Source organism: Sitophilus oryzae, unplaced genomic scaffold, assembly GCF_002938485.1.
Source record: "Sitophilus oryzae breed Bouriz unplaced genomic scaffold, Soryzae_2.0 scaffold_1394_pilon_pilon, whole genome shotgun sequence".
Classification (NCBI taxonomy): domain Eukaryota; kingdom Metazoa; phylum Arthropoda; class Insecta; order Coleoptera; family Curculionidae; genus Sitophilus; species Sitophilus oryzae.
In genome coordinates, this window is record NW_022146053.1 from 657499 (window position 1) to 676580 (window position 19082).

At 33.0% G+C, this 19082-nt stretch overlaps 2 protein-coding genes across 2 annotated transcripts in view; both read left to right on the forward strand.

Moving 5' to 3' along the window:
- Positions 1-19082, forward strand: part of LOC115875724 (teneurin-a) — a 214986-nt gene that overhangs the window by 142588 nt on the left and 53316 nt on the right. The window contains exon 15 of the mRNA XM_030891237.1: positions 586-763. Coding sequence (XP_030747097.1) covers positions 586-763 — 178 coding nt within the window. The remainder of the gene's footprint in view (positions 1-585; positions 764-19082) is intronic.
- LOC115875709 (piggyBac transposable element-derived protein 2-like) lies at positions 8899-11324 on the forward strand. The gene is made up of 2 exons (XM_030891224.1): positions 8899-9110; positions 9389-11324. Exons 1-2 carry the CDS (start codon positions 9076-9078, stop codon positions 11151-11153), a joined length of 1800 nt encoding a protein of 599 aa, XP_030747084.1. The 5' UTR covers positions 8899-9075; the 3' UTR covers positions 11154-11324.

The window sequence follows — 19082 nt, forward strand, 5'->3', positions numbered from 1 at the left end:
GAATCTGAAATTTATTTTTCAGTATCAGAATTTATTTTGGGCCCTTGCTTTTCTATAAAAACGTTTCTATAAATTCGTTCAAACAAACTTGTATGAACTGTTTCACACTTTCTTGCAGAGTATATCTGAAAAATAATAATTTTTAATAAAAAAGTCGATTACTCACTTTTTTAATCAGAATTTGTTCATTTTCAATTAAAACAAATCAGTAAAATAACTTACCTGGTCGCCATTATAAAATTATTGATGTAAAAATAGTACCACAAACGGTTGCGCGCGGACTAACACTCCGCAAATGAGTATAAAAAGATACTAACTACCCGAAACGATGTGCAAACGTACACTTCTCATAAAATATGCAGAGACAGGAAGATAAAAGCGGCGCAGCATCTGATGTTTCCAGATTTTTGAATTATGGGGAAAAATAGGTACCTGCGGACTGTGAGTCCGCGCGTGAGCTCCGGAGGGTTAAATGCGTATGATTACAACTTAAATCATGTCATTATAATTGATCTTCTATAACTCTACAACATTATATATGTTTTAAAAATAATGTTAATAATAAATATTACAATAATGTTACAGGCTCAACTACAATGGCCCACCGGTCTATCTTTAAGTCCTTTGGATGGAGCTATTCACTTTATAGACGACAGGCTGATATTGAAACTCACAGCAGAAATGAAAGTGTCAGTTGTAGCAGGAACACCACTTCATTGTCATAAGGCTGCAAATATAACAGTGAACGAAGATAATGTCTTAGGTAAGATTTGAAATTAGGTGTTTAAAGAATACGGGGGGGGGGGGGATTATGAAGAAACTTTTATCTAGTATTAAAGTACCCTAGTTTTAATATTTTACAACCATAGGAATAATCAATCGAACATTATAAATTTATATTATACAAAGGTAGAATAAATTAGTATTAGTATGGCAGCAATCGAGTAATCATTTACATGACCCTAAACACATTTTTACATCCGGATGACATCAAAATATTTGCTCAAACAGTTATTAAAAAGGTTCTTTAAGCAATAAATTTTGGCTCAAAGAAAATTCTTTAAAATCCATTCTCTGTTAAAACTGAATATTAGTTATAATATTCGTCTATTCCAGAACAATGGGGTTTTCCTTTCGATTTGGTTGGCCTTTGGTCTGACCTTTTTTTTATCGTGTAAGGATTTCTTTACAAAGGATTTTTTCCAAAATCATACAAAATTTAAAACTTATAAATTTTCTACTTTTATTAGTTTATTAAATACTATACAGGGTAAGTCTTAAATAAGTGCAAATATTTTTAGGGCTGTAGATCTCGATAAAAGAAACATATTTTCTCTTTGTCGTTTTTCAAATAAGTCCAAAATAACTGAGTTATTTAAGTTTGAAAATTTATTATATATACCCTACCTAAGCCTTCTTAGCTCCATCTACGGTAACGTGGATGAAGCAAGCATAATAAAAAATTGTTTTTTGTTGTGAAAAAATTTTGGGAGCCACCGGATTTTTTTCTGTAATTTTTTTCTCTAATTTTAATCTACTACCGATGTTGTCACGCTTTTAAGATACCACATTTTTTAACTGAAAATTTTAAAATAGTTACCTAAGTTCTAATCGTATTTATCACACGCCATGGCATCCAAAGGGTTTTGGAAAAATGCGTTTCTTGTTTAATGGTGTTCGCCAGTAGCACTGTTATTCCACATAATAAATAGAAAAAGCTTACCTCTGATATTTAAATATATATAAACGGGATTTGGTGTAAGTATTTGATACTTTTTTCCAACTACAGCTTATTGCTGCCTTCCCGTTACCCTACGCCACACGTCTCGATATAGTGCGTCATCAGCTTCTGGGTACGAGCTTCCATTGCTTCCTTAACCGTTCCGTTCCAGGATTTTCTAGGTCAGCCTCTCTTTCTTCTACCCTGGGAAGTCCATTGGAAAACTTTCCTTGGCCACCTGTTTTCCGGCATACGCAGAACATGTCCAAACCACTTTAAGCTGGATTTTTCGATTCGATCTAGCACTGTTTCGTCCGATGCATTCATGATACGCCTGACCTCGATGTTTGTCTTTTTTTTTCCATCCCAGATATACCTGCGCTTCTTCTAAGATTCCAAGTCGATTTCAACAACTTGAATTTTGCGCTTCGTATCTGCACTCAGAGTCCATAGCTCTGAACCACAGCAAAGGACTGACTCCACCAATGTTCGTCCAAGTCTCTTTTTAGTTGTTGCAGACAAGTTTCGGTCCCACCAGAGGATATTAAGACAACCAATAACTTGTTTGCTCTTCTGAATTCGGGTTTGTATTTCTTTTTTGCCCAAACCCTCGTTGTTGCTAGTAGCACCCAGGTATTTAAATTTGTCTACTTGTTGAATCTGGATCTTATCATCTATGAAGACTTCAAAACAAGCGTTGAAATTGACAGCTATGTATTCTGTCTTTTTTAGACTAACCTGAAGTCCCCATTTGTTATATTCTTGGCAAAGCCTCTTAGTCATGAACTCCAGATCGAAAGAGTCCTGCGCAATCACGACCTGATCGTCTGCAAAGCTCAGAGTAAACAGTGTATCTTCCCCAATGGGTATTCGCATACCTTGACATTTCCTCTTCCATTCCTTAAGGGCTACTTCAACGTAAGCATTGAAGATTAGATGTGATAAGCTGCATCCTTGTCGCAACCCTTTTGTGGTATTTATTCGATTGGATAGCCTGTGTCCTATCTTAACGTACGGTTTATTTTCTTTATAGAGCTCTTTTATTATCTTAAGTAGGGGTCTATCTACTTCTAAAATATTCATAGCTACCATATCTTGTTGCGAGGAATAAGAGTCGTACGCTTTCTCCAAATCAATAAACGCTAGATGGTAGATGATAGATTTACTGCTATCTTTTTTTCCATCACCTGCTGTAGGACAAAGAGGTTATCTGTGCAAGATTTCCCCGGTGTGAATTCGTTTTGATCTTATGAGATTCTGTCACCAATATTATCCCTGAGCTTACCCTGCAGAACTTTTCCAAAAAGCCTGCTAACTAAACTGTTGATGCTCAGGCCTCTATAACAACCGGGGTCGTTGCGATTTTCCTTTTTAAAGATAGACACTATATGAGCCACTCTCCATTCTTGGGGTAGTTTATTTTGCACACAGCACTGGTTGGACAGCTCTGCCAAGCGCCAGCGCAATTTCTCGGTCCCACACTTTAACAATTCCACTGCAATGTTACCAGGACCTGGTGACCGTCCATTTTTCATTTTTTTGAGACTTCGATGTACTTCTCTTTCGCTGATCGTTAAAGTACCTGCAATATTGTCTTCCTCTTCTGCAGATTGGAATTCTGGTCGGTTTTCTATTAGTAATTCTGCATAGTAGTTGCGCCATTTTTCTATATCAATTTTATTCAAGAGCTTGTCCGTTTGATTGGTTTTTATTTGTCGGATTGTTCTCCAGACATCAGTACTCCGTGCGCCCCCTAGTAGACTTTCCACTTGCTGACATCTTCTTTCCCACATATCCGTTTTTCCTACCTTAATAGCGGCTCGTACCTCTCTGTTTTTTTGCTTGTAATGACCCCAGTTAGTCTCTGTTCTGTCTGAGACTCATTTTTGATAGAATTCTTCATTGGTACAGCCATTTAATACTGGCATCGTGTAGTAAGCGAAGCTTGTCAGTTCTTATGATTCTGTATGTCCAATACTCCTGGCTCTGCTTTGGATGATATTTAAATAAGATGCTATTAAGTTAATATTTATTATATTCTTAATGTGCAAGTCCCGCCTTATCTGTACACAACACACTGGAAACAACAAACACTTGTACACAACTAACACTTGTAGACAACAAACACTTGTTCACCAATAATATAATAATAGAACAACCAATATCTTTCCATTTCCTTAAACACTCAGAAACGTACGCATTTACTAACAAAATATATCTTTGTAATGTTATGTACACTTGCATTAAGCCACCAACACTTGTAGACAACAAAATGGTTCACCAATAATATAATAATAGAACAACCAACATCTTTCCATTTCACTTAAACACTCAGAAACGTACGCATTTACTAACAAAATATATCTTTGTAATGTTATGTATATATATATATCCATTTCCTATATATATATATATATATATTATATATATATATATATATATATATATATATATATATATATATATATATATATATATATATATATATATATATATATATATATATATATATATATATATATATATATATATATATATATATATATCTATTATCTGACAAACGGATCTAAAACAGCAAGAGGAATGCGGGCAAAAAAAGTCGACGTTGTCACGTTTAATAATAGAAAAGCAAAGTTGCTCAATATTACCTATAAATTGAATATATTTTAGTCCATTTCAGCATACATAATTATATACAGTCCTGGTCATTTAATTACTGTGTATAGGATTTTAATGGATACGACAGAGAATAATACAATTGACCGGTTGACAGAGAGAGACGCAAAATAAAAGGGGGGATACAGTATTGCCGGTTCGTAAACGTGTAGGCGGGATTAAGAATGAGCATGGTGGGAGCACAAATCGACTCCGATACCGGTGATAATTCGAGACTGCACTCAGTGTTGCCAGATAAACTTCCTCTAATAACCTCTGCATAACTAATAGCATATTGTCAAATAATATCATTAGTTAGAATAGTTTTCGTTTTCTGGTTAGAATTTTTGTTTTAAATCTCAATAAAGAAAAATTACATTAAAAAAAAATAAACTACTCAAAACAATTATCGCGTATTTTCTAAAAAAATATTAATTTGAAAAACAAGACATTTTGAATTCCCCCATTTTGAAATTAATAATTTGGTTACAAATATGCAACTCAATAGTCGGCCGATTAAAATTACCTGTCAGCGCATAACCTAAGGCTACGCAATGTAATCAAATATTGGCCCGATCGGCTCCATAAGAATGTATTGTTTTCACTTTTGCAACCAAGTCCAAAGTCGGCCGACTAAAAATGACATGTCAGTGCATACCCTAATTATCCTAAAAAACTCACAAGAGAAAGACAGAAAAATGCATGCTTCAGTTAGAAATATGTAATAATTACTTTTATTCAAATATGCGATAATTGTTTTGAGTAGTGTATAATTATTAAAATATATTTTCTGATGATACTATTAGAAATGCCAAGTTTGGGAACAAAATTAAAACACACATTAAATTTTGTCTAAAAAATATGTTTTCCGAAAATTTACTTCTATGATTTAAATTTTAATTCTTACTAGATTTAGGGAAATTTCCTAGACCTGGCAACTATGACTAATATTCAAGACAATCAAAGACGGTCAAAGGACCGTCTCCATGTTAAGAGATTTCTTACTTCTTTCCCCCACCACTTGATATGTCATACCTGATTGGTCTCATCTCCCCACTCGAAGATTTGGAAGCCATTTGGAATTTCTGTCGCCACGTGTCACCCATGAAACTCTTGAGTCATAGGCGTACTAATATTTTATTTCCATTTAGATTTAGTATTACAGCCAATTATAGTTTAAAAGTTTTACTTATGAATTCTGTAAAATTTAATTTTCTAGAATTGTTATAAGAATCGTTTTATGATAGCTGACAAAGTTTAAGACGGAAGATGATCGATGCGGGGCGTCGTCGATGCGGTTCGTGGATACGATCCGTTAGTTCGTCTGGAAATTTGTCCATTTTGTTCGTTATATTTCTTTTAATGGTTCACCCAAAAATCGATATTCTGTCAAATCGCCGCGCAACCCATCGCACGGACCCGTTCGCGCTAGAGGTGTGTAGTTCGTGAACGAACTAGTTCCAATGAACTATTCCAACCCCGGAATGAAAGGAACTAGTTCCTCAGGACCTATTCCGGGATCGAGACTGTGACCGATATACATGTATAATAATATGCGACGGCGAGGGATCGGCCAGCGCGCGTAGCCCGATGCTAGGCAGAAGTGGGGAGTGCCAGCTGTAAGTTATCGGATCCGGACCTAGAGGAACTAAAACTAAATAAAAGACTAGTTTACGTAAGTACGGATCGGGCCAGCGCGATCGATGCTAGGCAGGAGTGGGGAGTGCCAGCATAATGTTATCGGATCCGGATCCGATAGTTCCTTTAGGTCCGGAGCTAAAGGAACTAGAGGAACTAAATAAAAGACTAGTTTACGTATGGATCAGCCAGCACGATTAATGCTAGGCAGGCGTGGGGAGTGCCAGCCGTATGTTATCGGATCCGGACATAGAGGAACTAATTAAAAGACTAGTTCACGGGAATCTATTCAGTCGGCAGATCCGAGATATAATACAAGGCGACGACGATGGATTCGGCATTGTCTATTGCCACAGCCGGCGTAATTACCACAGAAAATTGTCGTAAATACTGTTTTTGATTTTTAGCTTGTCTTTTAAATATTTTATAGAAATGTTTCACTTCAGGTCCCTAAAATTCAGAAATATCTTATAAAACGAAGTAGATATTCTGAATTTTTAGACAATTTTCGTAAAATTTTTGTAATATTTGCTCCAATTGATTTGTGACATAGTTTTTTAAACTCTAATTTGAGTTTCTTTTTTATTTTTTTTTATCTGCAATAAAACTTACCTATATGTTTTTAACATACACAATTACACGTCTCGTTATATCTCCGTACATTATAAAAATTATACAGATCATACTGTGAATAGTTTTGACTGACAACTAAACGCATTAGCAAGCAAGGGGGATGTCAATGTTAGTCGGGAACTATTGTGAACTAAAGACCTAGTTCAAGGTACTATTCCTCTGGAGGAACTAGAACTAAGGAACTAGTTCCTCCCAGGGAACTAGAAGTCCCACCTCTAGTTCGCGCAACAAATCGACCTATCTACGAACTGTGTCAGTGCATGGTAAGTATTGGTCTTTATTATAATGCTGTATAGTTTACTGTAACACTTAAATAAAAACTATACATTTATATATTTATGGTTCTAGTTGTGCTACCTTTTGAGGGGTGTAAAATAAATGATTTATTTATAATAATATTAAATTTCTGCGGGGTGGTGTAACTAGTGTTACAACGGTTGTGAGTATGGTATTACATTATCATAATGTTATAATATGAAATATACCTACTACCTATTTTGTCTAATATTGGTACAGAAAACTTATCAGTATAAAGTTTTACTTATCTTTAGCCTTTTTAATGCTGTTTGTAACCCTCTATGTCTATAATAATGGACAACGAGTAATTAGTAATTCTGAATATATCTATAAGAACTTTTAGTTTTAAGTACGCCTATGACTGAAATGCAGCGCCCACCTTCTCCTTCTAGTCAGCGGCCATAATGTCAGGGTCCATCAGAGTCAAGGATGAGTAGAGATAAATAAATTTAAATTTATTAATTTTAGGGCCTGCTCTATTCTAACATGTAAGAAATATTTATTGATGGATAAGTACGGCAGATATGTAATAAAAAGCCGTTTTGTATAATACCGAAATGGTATTTGAAGAACATATTATAATCAAATTATCAAATTGAATTGATAATAAATTTATGTGCCCGTGTTTTATAAGCCGTCTGCAGAAAATTGACTATAGTAATAAAAATATGACTCATGTCAATGTTTATCCCAAATTATAAATCGATAAGAGTTCTCATTAATAATAGTAATGTGGATATATTTTTCAGAACTTACTTTAACTTTATTTAAAAATTACTTTTTTAATTTTGTACTAGTTTATAGCACTTAACAATATAATCAATCATTTGTCTGTCATCAATGTATCATATACACCTCTATAATTATTTAATACATAATTACAATGATACGTAATTATACTGATTACAATGGTCGACATGTCAATAATAGAATTAATAGAATTTGCGCTATTTACTACGTTATGTAATTAACTGATTATCTGCCATATTAGGTATCTGCGGATGTACGTCACTAACGTAATAAAGAAGCAAAAAATAACAAATAAATAAACTAACCAAAAGGTTAGTTTATATTTAATAATACGTGGCTTTGGGTGCCAGTTGTCGTGTATATGAAGAGGACAGTCAACATGTTCAGTACAATACGATATACTGAGAAAGAAAAGACTCTATAATACGAGAGAAGAATGCGAAGTGCTGAATGCGAAGAAGAATGCGGCTATTAACTATTAACTCGGATCGGTCGACAATATAATAGAATTTGCGCTATTTAATACATTATGTAATTAATTGATTACCTATTTTATTAAGTAACTACGGATGTACGTGATTAAGTAATAGCATGTTTTACGGTTAGTTTATTTAATTATACGTACACACGGCTTTGGGTGCCGATTGGCTGTCCTCCATTCGCGAATTTCAAGTTCCAGAGCTTTACGCTCTAGGCTACTCGAGAACGGTTCTGAAAGGAGCTGTGCGCGATAGCCTCGTGCCTCCATATGGCGCGGAACAGTTCTGAACTTTATGACTCAATTGAAATAGATTTAGATGATTTATTTTCTTTAGGTATGTATTAACAAAAGCATAAGTTTATTTTGAACTTGGCAAATATGCTAAATGCTTGGTAAAACATCATAGAACTACCAAAAACTTTTTTTTTAGTATTTCTAGAAAACAGGAAATTAGGATGCAGTAGGTTTGTTTCTGGCTTGTGGAAATGGACTCTCCCCCTTCTAGCTCTAGCTGGTCCCAAGTATTCATTCTTAGTGACGATAGTGGATTGTTGTTAACCACAGGATCCGCTTCTAGTGCCAATTCGAGTTTTGAAAGCAAGAGTGACAAGAGGCATTATCATTTTGAGGTATTTAGCAATACTATTTTAATTACCTAGAGCTCAGGACACAAAGATATTAAGTTAAATTTAATGGAAAATCATTTTATCTTTTATTAACCCATTAGTGTACAGCGTCCCTTTAAAGGGACCACGTGAAAATCAGCTGTTATGAATATTCAAACTGATTTAAACCTAACCTAAATATTTTACGTTGTTGGTATATTATTTGGATTACCGATTTTAGTGAAAGAAGTTATTAATATTACGTTATTTCAAAGCAGTGAGTGATATTGTTCGTAATGGATGCCTCACAATATTCATCTAGGAACGGAGGGTAAGTTTTTGTGTCATATTTCAGTAAATAATATTAATGAAAATGCTTCTACCTCAAATTTAGTTTAATTATGAACTACTTTTTGCGACTATGCTATATTTCATAGTGATTTATTCGACGTATATTGTTTACATCAGTTTTTTGTTGACGTCCCTTTAAAGGGACACTATACCTAGAGTGCTCAAATATAATACACAAGCGGTATACGTCGGCAAAAAAAGGTTGGCGTTTAGAAGTCTTCTTGGTAGCTAATAATTGTATTTTTATGTGTTTTTCAGGTTAGCTCTGCATGAACTATTGCAATGTCTCGAGGAAGATGATGATAATGTTCCAATGGATATATATGTACAACCCCCTGATGATGGAAAAGAATCGGGTGCAGATAGCGACTTATCGGATGATGAACATGAAGCTAATTTGGACCACCTTCCGCGAAATTTATTGAGTGCGCCATGTGAAGTAAGAAAGAGATTATCAGAGGATATGGACGAAGATGAATATAGTAGCGAAGATGATTTGAGTTTATCAGAGCTTCGAAAAAAATTGCTGCAAGATGTAACTCATACCAAATCAAAAAAGACAAAATCTAAAGTGACTTGGCAAAAAACTCTTCCAACTAATTGTATAAAAAACGCGTTTTTATCGGAAGTAAGCATGTCCCAAGAAGTAGAAGACTGCAAAACACCTGTAGACTTTTTTAGACTTTTTTTTAACGATTCTCTGATTGAATTATTTGTAACAGAAACAAATCGTTACGCTTTACAAAAGAACAAAACTCTAAATGTCACAAAAGACGAAATGTTTGTTTTTATTGGTGGAATGTTATTATCTGGGTATGCAAAATACCCAAACAAACGAATGTACTGGTCGCAGAGAATCGATGTTCCTCGTATTTTATCCGATGCTATAAGACTTCATCGATTTGAAAATATTCTAACTAATTTTCATCTAAACGATAATGACGCTATTGATAAAAACGATCGACTTTATAAACTTCGCCCCTTGTTGAATCATTTGAACGAATCTTTCAAAACACATGGTAGCTTAGAAGAGAATTTGTCCATAGACGAAAGTATGATTCCGTATTATGGCAAACATTATGCCAAGCAATACATAAAGGGTAAACCAATCAGGTTCGGATTCAAAAATTGGGCATTGTGTGCAAGTTCTGGCTATATGATATCATTTGACGTTTACACAGGTAAAGGCACCGTGAATGAGTATGACTTTGGATTGGGTGGTGATGTTGTCATCAGATTGATAAAGCAAGCCGAATTACCACCGAGTCAAGGACATAAATTATTCTTCGACAATTATTTTACCTCTGTACAGCTGATGTTACATCTTACTCAAGAGGGATTCTGTGCTACGGGAACAATAAGAGAAAGCAGGACTGAAAAGGCGTTACTAAAAGACAAAAAAATTATGCAAAAATCGAAGAGAGGGCATTACGATTTTTGTACTAACGATGACAAAAATATTCTCTTGATACGCTGGAAAGATAATCAAGTGGTTACTCTTGCCACAAACTTTGATAGCGCACGGGAAACTACATGCACACGTTGGAACAAAACAAAAAAGGCAAAAGAAAGTATAGTACAACCCCAAGCCATTTCAAGCTACAACAAATCGATGGGCGGAGTGGATCTGATGGACCAAATGGTCGCTGTATACAGAACCAGGATGCGTCAGCGAAAATGGTGGTGGCCTATTTTTTCATATTTTTTAGATGTTACTGTTGTTAACTCATGGATTCTAATGAAAAAAATCTTCCCAAATAATGAACATTCTGTAAATTTATTAAATTTTCGACGATATCTTGCGAATTGCTTTTTGCAAAATTATGGCAAACCTTCATCCAGAGGAAAAATCGCTCCCACTCCTTTAGAAGATGTAAGATACGATGGAAAGGATCATTGGCCAGAGTATTGCGTAACAGATAGAAGATGTAGAGTGTGTGGGAAAAAATCAAATTTTCTTTGCTTAAAATGTAATATTGGGTTACATCCCAAAACATGTTTTAAAGTTTACCATGTTCGTTAAAACCTATTGCACTGCAGGTACAATGTCCCTTTTAGGGGACGGTTCATATTTTTCAAATAAAAGTTTTTTTTGTAAATTTAGTGGTAGTTTTTAATTATTTTATTCCTTATCACCTTATACAAGCCAAAATTTCATCGCCATGCCTTGTTGGAAACTTCATACACTAATGGGCTAATACCACTTATAATGGAAAAAATGCCAACTAATACCACGATTAATACCACTAATACCAAGTAATGTCAACATCTTGTACACCAAAATACACCAGCGGTTTACCCCTCCCTCAGTAAATGCTGACCAGTGCCGCTTTATCCATTAGGCAAGATAGGCAGCTGCCTAGGGCGGCAGGCCGAATAACAAAATTTACTTGAATTTTATTAGTTGAAGGGGGCAGCAAAATAAATGGTGCCTAGGGTACCAAATCACCTTAAGGCGGCCCTGCCCAAGACTTTCTCTTGTCGATCCGGTATAAATCTATTATCTTAGCCTTAAATAAATTAGAATAAAATAAACTATGTTAAAAACTTTCATGTATATTACTGAAATGAAGATAATATATCTAAGCTAAATGTAATATATTACAGTTGTAGTAAAATGAGTAACTAGTTGTCGAAAATCCAGATCCAACCCTGATGCAACATTTTTTTGAAACGTCTACTTCTGCGGTTTGAAATTTTGATGCAAAATCCGGCAATACCGCTCAGAAGAAATGTACCCACCCATACCCACCCAACTTTTTTCTCTTTTTAATACATTTGATTTGCCATTAAGCTGCCTACATCACTGTCTTACACGTTAAAATCCTATACACAGAGTTGACCTGTCCCGATCGGTATATATCTTGACGTTGTTCTTATTGTATTAATATATATTTATCTAATTAACTGATCTCCCTCATTCTGCTTATTATAAAAGGTAAAGTATTTCTTAAAAATAACGTCCGCTTAGGGCAAGCTGGCAACGCTGACAAAATTTATCATGGAATCCCGGATTCAACCAATCTGATTGGTCGAGATTCTCGCACGTTTTGGCGCCATTACCCCCAACTTTATGCCATTCTCTAGGAATAGTAGAAACAGCCACTATTACTGAAAAATCCATTGGCGGTGTATTATATTGTATTTTATGCCTTTAACTTTATTTCTACTTATTGTAATTAGTACACGCGTTTTAACAAATATTACTATATTTGGCAAATGACTAAACAAAATCTAGGTACATTTAAAGTAAAATAATATTATAAACTTTACTGGAAAATATTATAAAAATTCCTGATATATTTTTATGAAACACCGCACGCTCCTGGATATTTTATGAATGAAATCGGTCATGATTTCACAAAATTGCGATCCCCTTACCGTTGCCCCGTTGTTTCAGATCCGTTTGTCAGACTGATCTTTGTAACCTTACATGCGGTAAAAGTTTGCTTATGTTGGCTTATTGTTTTTTTTGACTGATATATCTACATGGGAAGGCAATCTTGGTTAAAGCGATTTTTTCTTTAAACTATAAATAAATATTAATTGTATCAACTTAAAAATACTTTGAAACTAGTAAACACAGCAATTTCAAAACATTCTGTGGTTTCAGCTGTTTTATTTGCTTTGCGGCAGGGGCGGTGTAGGCAGTAGGGCCGGGCCGAATTTATTAAATTAAAAATTCTTGTCGATAACCCTTTATAATTTTACGTCAAAACTGACGGCTGTATTCCGTTGCAAAACCAGACGAACCAGACCGGTAAACTACGATAAAGAGCGGTTCCTGAAAAACATCGGTTTGATACGGAACGGTTTGATAAAATACTGGAAACGTCAAATGTTGACGTTTTCTAAATTTCAATAACTCTATTATAAAATTTATCTTTTATGCATTTTTAATGTACCTATTCTCTGCTATTACGTTTGCTTCTTCTGTTCAATGGAGTTTAATATTGAAAAGTACTTAATTAATAAACTGTTAAACTCGTTAGACAGCTCAAATGAAGATTTGCAGGTCCAATATTAAAACAGATTAATAATAAATAAACAAATCTAAACAATATTTATATTTTTATAACTTACAAAAAATTCACGATTACTTGTTGTCTTGTTTTTCGTGTTTTTATTAAAATGTTCCTGACTTTAAGAAACAATGGCTGCATGATAAGTTTAAATTGTTCTAAAAAGTAATTCTATTTAGTTTTAGTTAATGAAATTTATTTACCTTTACTGCCTACCTCCATTGCTTTTGGATGTAAATACAAAATATTATTACAAATTTTAGAACTTAAATGAGAATTTCACTCGAACTTCCAATATTTGCTTGATTTCTGTCACATAAATGACATTGATTGACAAACAAAACCAGAAAAGCTAGTCTTCTCTCGCTGGTTAGTTTGGTGACAGTTATAACTTAATAGAAGATTATTTTCTTTTATCTATGGTTATAACCGATTTTTTCAGGAACCGTGTTCCATAATAAGAAAACATTCAGGAAACCGAGAGAAACTGAACATAAAACCATAACTAAGGTAAGCAATGGAATACGCCCTTACTTAACAGTGAACACTTGACAGAATGACAAAACAATGTCAAGTCTATTTTAATTTTAAAATAAATTAAAAATCGTTTTTAATTTTGTTAAGCTCATTATTTTCTTATCTGAAAAATTACAATACATTGCTCATGAAGTACACACAATACCACAAGGAGATATATAGGTAGGAAATTTTCCAACTACATTGTTTTAATAGACGTAAACTCTCAGAGAAATAAACATAGGATAGAGATTGGCTTGTACTGACAAGGTAAGAGTCTTAAAAACAATTAATTACACTCAACAGACGTTTATGTGTGCTTAAAACCGGTTAAAGGGATGTGTTTTATTCTAGTTAGTTATTTATTATATGAATACTGAAATAGAGCACAACTAGTATTTCTGCACTTTATAATACAGGGTATTTTGTTTATTCCATTTCTGAATTTTTCACCCCTTTTCAGCAATTTTTACTTGTTAATTGCAGTTTCTCAGATGAGTAATTAGAAATATAAAATACACTTAGGAAGTGGCAATGTTGCATCCCTTTTAGTGCCGTAACTGTCAGATATTAAGAAATTAGAACTATATATAGTTCAAAATCATAATTTAAAAATGGTTTCCGGTTCCTTTTAGGGAAGATTATTTAAAGTTATAAAAAGCATATATTTTGAAAAATAAAATAAAAATTAATGGGAAATGAAATTTTAAATACTTAAAAAATCCAAAAAAAATCAATGTCCAACAATGTTGCTTTTTTTCAATTTTTCTACTGTAAAATTTTCACATACTCTAGTTACGACACTGTGTGGAAAGCCACGATGAGATCTCACAACTTTTTGTAGTGGAATTATTGCGTTGAGAAACTTAATATTTTTTACATTCTATGATTTTGATGGTATTAGTTATACACTGTGTTAAATAGAAACCGGAACCTCCCGGCACCGGTTCCCAAATAAATTCCGATAAAAAGTGTGACGTACATGAATGTCGTAAAAATGTACATCGCATTGGTAAAATTTAAGATGTTACTTAATAGTGTACCAATATACCGGTCCGATTTAGCCATGGCAGCAAAAAGGAGACGTTAACTTGAAACTGAACTGAATTAACGAAGCAAAGTAGAATCTAACCTTTGTTAATATGAAAGATAAATCTTAGAGGAACCTCACCACGAGAAATGGCACATGTTTTATGAAACACCCTGTATTGTTTTATTTTGAAATTTATTTAATGTCTCATCTTTAATGTTTCAACAATACAATTAAATATGTACCATACAATTGAAAAAATAACGATGTTGGAGATGGATTTTGGAACTGTAAACTTTTTGATAAAATAGATCTACAGTCACATCCAGGCCCTCACACATATCCAAAAAGATCCAATCTGTTTCCAGAATAGAATTATACAATTTAGTATAATTTGCTTTTCTAAAGTTATACCTTAGTGGAAGACTTATCCCGGTTCGAGTTGCACTACATGCGCAATTCACTTGCCCTTATCCAAGGTCACCGTTTACGCTCCAATCCAGATGTAAGAGACCTAGAGAACCCCACATGACCTTTATACTTCATTGAGTTACTTCTAAGTTTGATCTTTTGAACCTTGAACGACCTTGGTATTATTGGATGAGCTTAAATGACCTTGGCGACTATTTAATTTGATCTCAAAATGACATTGACGGTCGACTTTGAACAACCTTGTAGTTAAAAAATGTCTATACCTATGTGTCGGATTCATCTCTCCATAAAAGTCCTATGGGTGTTTCGTTGGATTAACGCAGCAGCGTTTATAAAAATAATAACTATTTTATTCTGTAGATTTTCTTACAGTGGTGAAATATCCATAGGACTTTATGTAGAAATATTAAAGTTATTATATCGCTGTCCTAGAACAATACTAGGATAACTTTAAAAATGTCGATTTTCAGTTATCCTGGTCATTTTATTGTAAAAATCGAGCTCTTTCTCTTGCAATAGTCAGATTTATGAAATTCTTAATTTGGGCCCAGTATACAATGTACCACTATTACAATATGTAAAGTTTAAATGATTTGTAGGGAAATAGTGGGACATAATGAAAAGTCCTTTATACTGAACTGGAATTATTCTCATTATTTAACTTGTTTGCGGGTGAAATAGTAAGATATTTAATGATGTCCTAGTTTTTTTACCGCATATAGAAATATCATTTTAAAGATATCCTGTTTTTTAAACTTGTCCTAGTATTACAATGGTAGACATACCTTGGTATTTCACAACAAATAGAAAAAATATTGTAAAATATCTCTTTTTTTAAGTTGACTTTGTATTGATCCAAGGTTTCATTCACTGTTTTTAAAAAAATGAAAAGCTCATTAAAGATATCCGTGTATTGCAACAACGACAAGTTCAATTTTGTTGATCGCTAAGAAATGGATCGGTCCGATTATAAGAGAAAAAAGCAGGCAAACCTTATACCGTAAACAACATAAAATATACTGATATAGACTGGAAATCATTCAGTAATAATTTTGGCAATTTCATTAACAATGTCGACGATGAGAAAGTATATTGGAGCAACATAAAAGTTTTACGAATTGTCAAAGACAATCCAGATACAATTTTTTATAAAGATACATTTGCCACAGAAACTTTCAAGGAAATTAAAGTAACTGAAAAAGTAAATCAAAATAACAGGCTTGCTTCAGCATACCTTGAAAGGCCTAAAATTAGCTTTAAAAAAAAAGAAGACCTTTTTAAGTTTGCTTAAGCGTATTCCTTTAGATTACCATGATTTTATAAAAAAAATTAAAAGCAACTAAAAGGAAGAAAAAGAAACCGAGGATAGTGATAACTAATGTTTATCTTATTATCTTAATTCTTAGTAAGGTCGTTTGTGTTATTTATGTGTAAAATCCACAGTTTATTTTATTTGTTTTAAAATAAAAATAATAAAAAACCATGTTTGTAGAAATAACTATTTTCTAACTAAAATGACAACTTTAACTTTAATTTCAAAAAAGACAACAGAAACAGCCTATGTTAATATCTGTGAAATGCTAGGTTAGTTTGCAAGGTTGCAAAAAAAGAAAACTTTCCTTTTTCCCGAAAAAAAGAAAAAACAATACACGGACATGTACAACAAAGATAAGTATAACCTATCATTAAACAGGTAATCAGACATTTCAATACTAAGACTACTTAAAATAAAATTAGAACAATTTTGAAAATTATTGTGTTTTGTAGCGCAATTCAAAGACATCTTACAAAATGTTTTTTTATAATATTTTGATGACATTTTGACGCAATTATTATAATTACACCATGTTTCTCTACATAATAGCTAACTAATTACAAAGTATCAAAAACCTAACATATTTAATAATAAGGTAGTAACAATTTCAAACCTTAAAAGTCGATTTTCTCGAAATTTCTTTTTTTAAGAAGTCCTAGAATGGTTATAGCACAGCGATATGACCTTCACATGACCTTAACGAATCTTTAGTTTGACCTTCAAATGACTATGCGACCATGAACGACCTCAAGGTTGACTTCATACAAAGTTTACAGAATCCTTCAACATTAAATACTCCGCATACTTGTACTTCATATAACATCACAATTCCTAACAATCAGATAACTCGGTAGAGAAAACATTACAACATAGAAAAATAATGCAGCAATTTAGTTTTCAGAAAATGTTGCAAATTATTCAAAAGGCATTTAAATGTAGGATTATGAGTTATCAAGTATGTGGAACTAATACAGGGAGGGGGTCTGGCAATAGTGCGTCGGGCATCTGTAGCTTAATCTGTAGCTCCTCTGTCGGTCTCTGTAGATTAAAAAACTTGGGAATTTTGTTTAAGTGCAAATCTAAAACATGTTCTAGGATGTATTTCAGGAAAATATTTTAACTTCTATAGGGTGGCTCAAAAAAGTGTAAGTGAATCGGGATGATTTTTTTAAGTGGAACACCCTGTATATTATTGCACTTTTGGCTTCTTTTCAGACCACTTTGCATAATCCTATGATATGAGAAAACATGTTTCAAAAGTTTCGGAGATATTAATAAATAAATAAAGATATATATTTTTCAATCTTTCTTAAAAAAATAAATACAAGAACTGTCCTGAAATCAAAACTATATTAAGTATTTAGTTTAGATAGTCTGTACTTACTTTGCTATAAATATGGTAATCGTAAATAATATAGTATGTCCAAAATTCTACGCCAAGCTGTCTAAAATACAAAATATTATTTCTTCGTTTTTTTTTAATGGAACACCCTGTATATATTTTTTCAATAGATGGAAAATTAAGAAATGAACATTTTTTGCATTTAGAGTATTTCAAAATTTTTAATGGTTTTGCAGATATTTGCGGTTTTATATTTCATATGGCATTTTCCACAGAAAATTTTTATCAAAGCCACCCAATAATTTTTCTCTCGTATTTTACCGTTGGAACAGCAATATGAAATAATACTGCGTGTTGTCCGAAACGATTAAAGATTTTTAAATATTTTAAATACAAAAAACAAATATTTTTTTTATTCCTCAATCTAATAAAAAAATATTATACAGGGCGTTCTTTTGAAAAAAAGAAGAAAGAAAAATTATATTATGTTTTAGAAATTTTGGCGTAGAATTTTGAACATCCTGTATGATTTAGGATAGCGATATTTATAGGAAAGTAAGTTTAGACCATCTAAAGTAAATACCTAATATAGTTTTGATTTCAGTACAGTTCTTGTATTTTTAATATTTTTTTTAAGAAAGGTAGAAAAAAGTATATTTTTTATTTATTTATTCATTTTTCTGAAACTATCAGCAAATATTTACTCATATCTTAGGATTATGTAAAGTGATTTGAAAGGAAGCTAAAAATGCAATAATATACAGGGTGTTCCATTTAAAAAAATCATCCCGATCCACTCACACTTTTTTGAGCCATCCTATAGAAGAATATTTTTCTGTCATACATCTTCGTACGTACTTTAGGTTTACACTTATAAACTTCCAAGCTTTTTATTCTAGGTCCTAGAATCTAGGAGCTACAGATGCCCGGCGCACTATTGCCGGACCCTGTATATACATAGATTACCAAATATTCTTTAATGAAATAAAATCGTCAGGGGTTAGACCTAGTGAAAAAAAAAATAATTTTGGATAACAACAGCATGAAAGTAAACGTGGAAGTACTATCTACTACCGAAAATTATAGCAGTATGAAATCATTTAATACTGCTAATCTAAATATCGGGTCTTCAGACTTAGATGAGAAATACTGTTGGAAATACTGGTTTGTTGATAAATTGATAACACCAGCATCTAAATTTCTAGAGAAAGACTCAGGTATGTTAAGATACTAAAATTAAATATGCTATGTGGGATAATGTTTGATTTAATTTTAGGATGGGCCTTACTTATTGT

Bases quoted from the DNA above. Each gene is read 5' to 3' on its own strand.
- LOC115875709 (XM_030891224.1), top strand. From the start codon at position 9,076: ATGGATGCCTCACAATATTCATCTAGGAACGGAGG. The intron at 9,111-9,388 runs GTAAGTTTTTGT...TGTGTTTTTCAG, and splicing joins TATTCATCTAGGAACGGAGG to GTTAGCTCTGCATGAACTAT.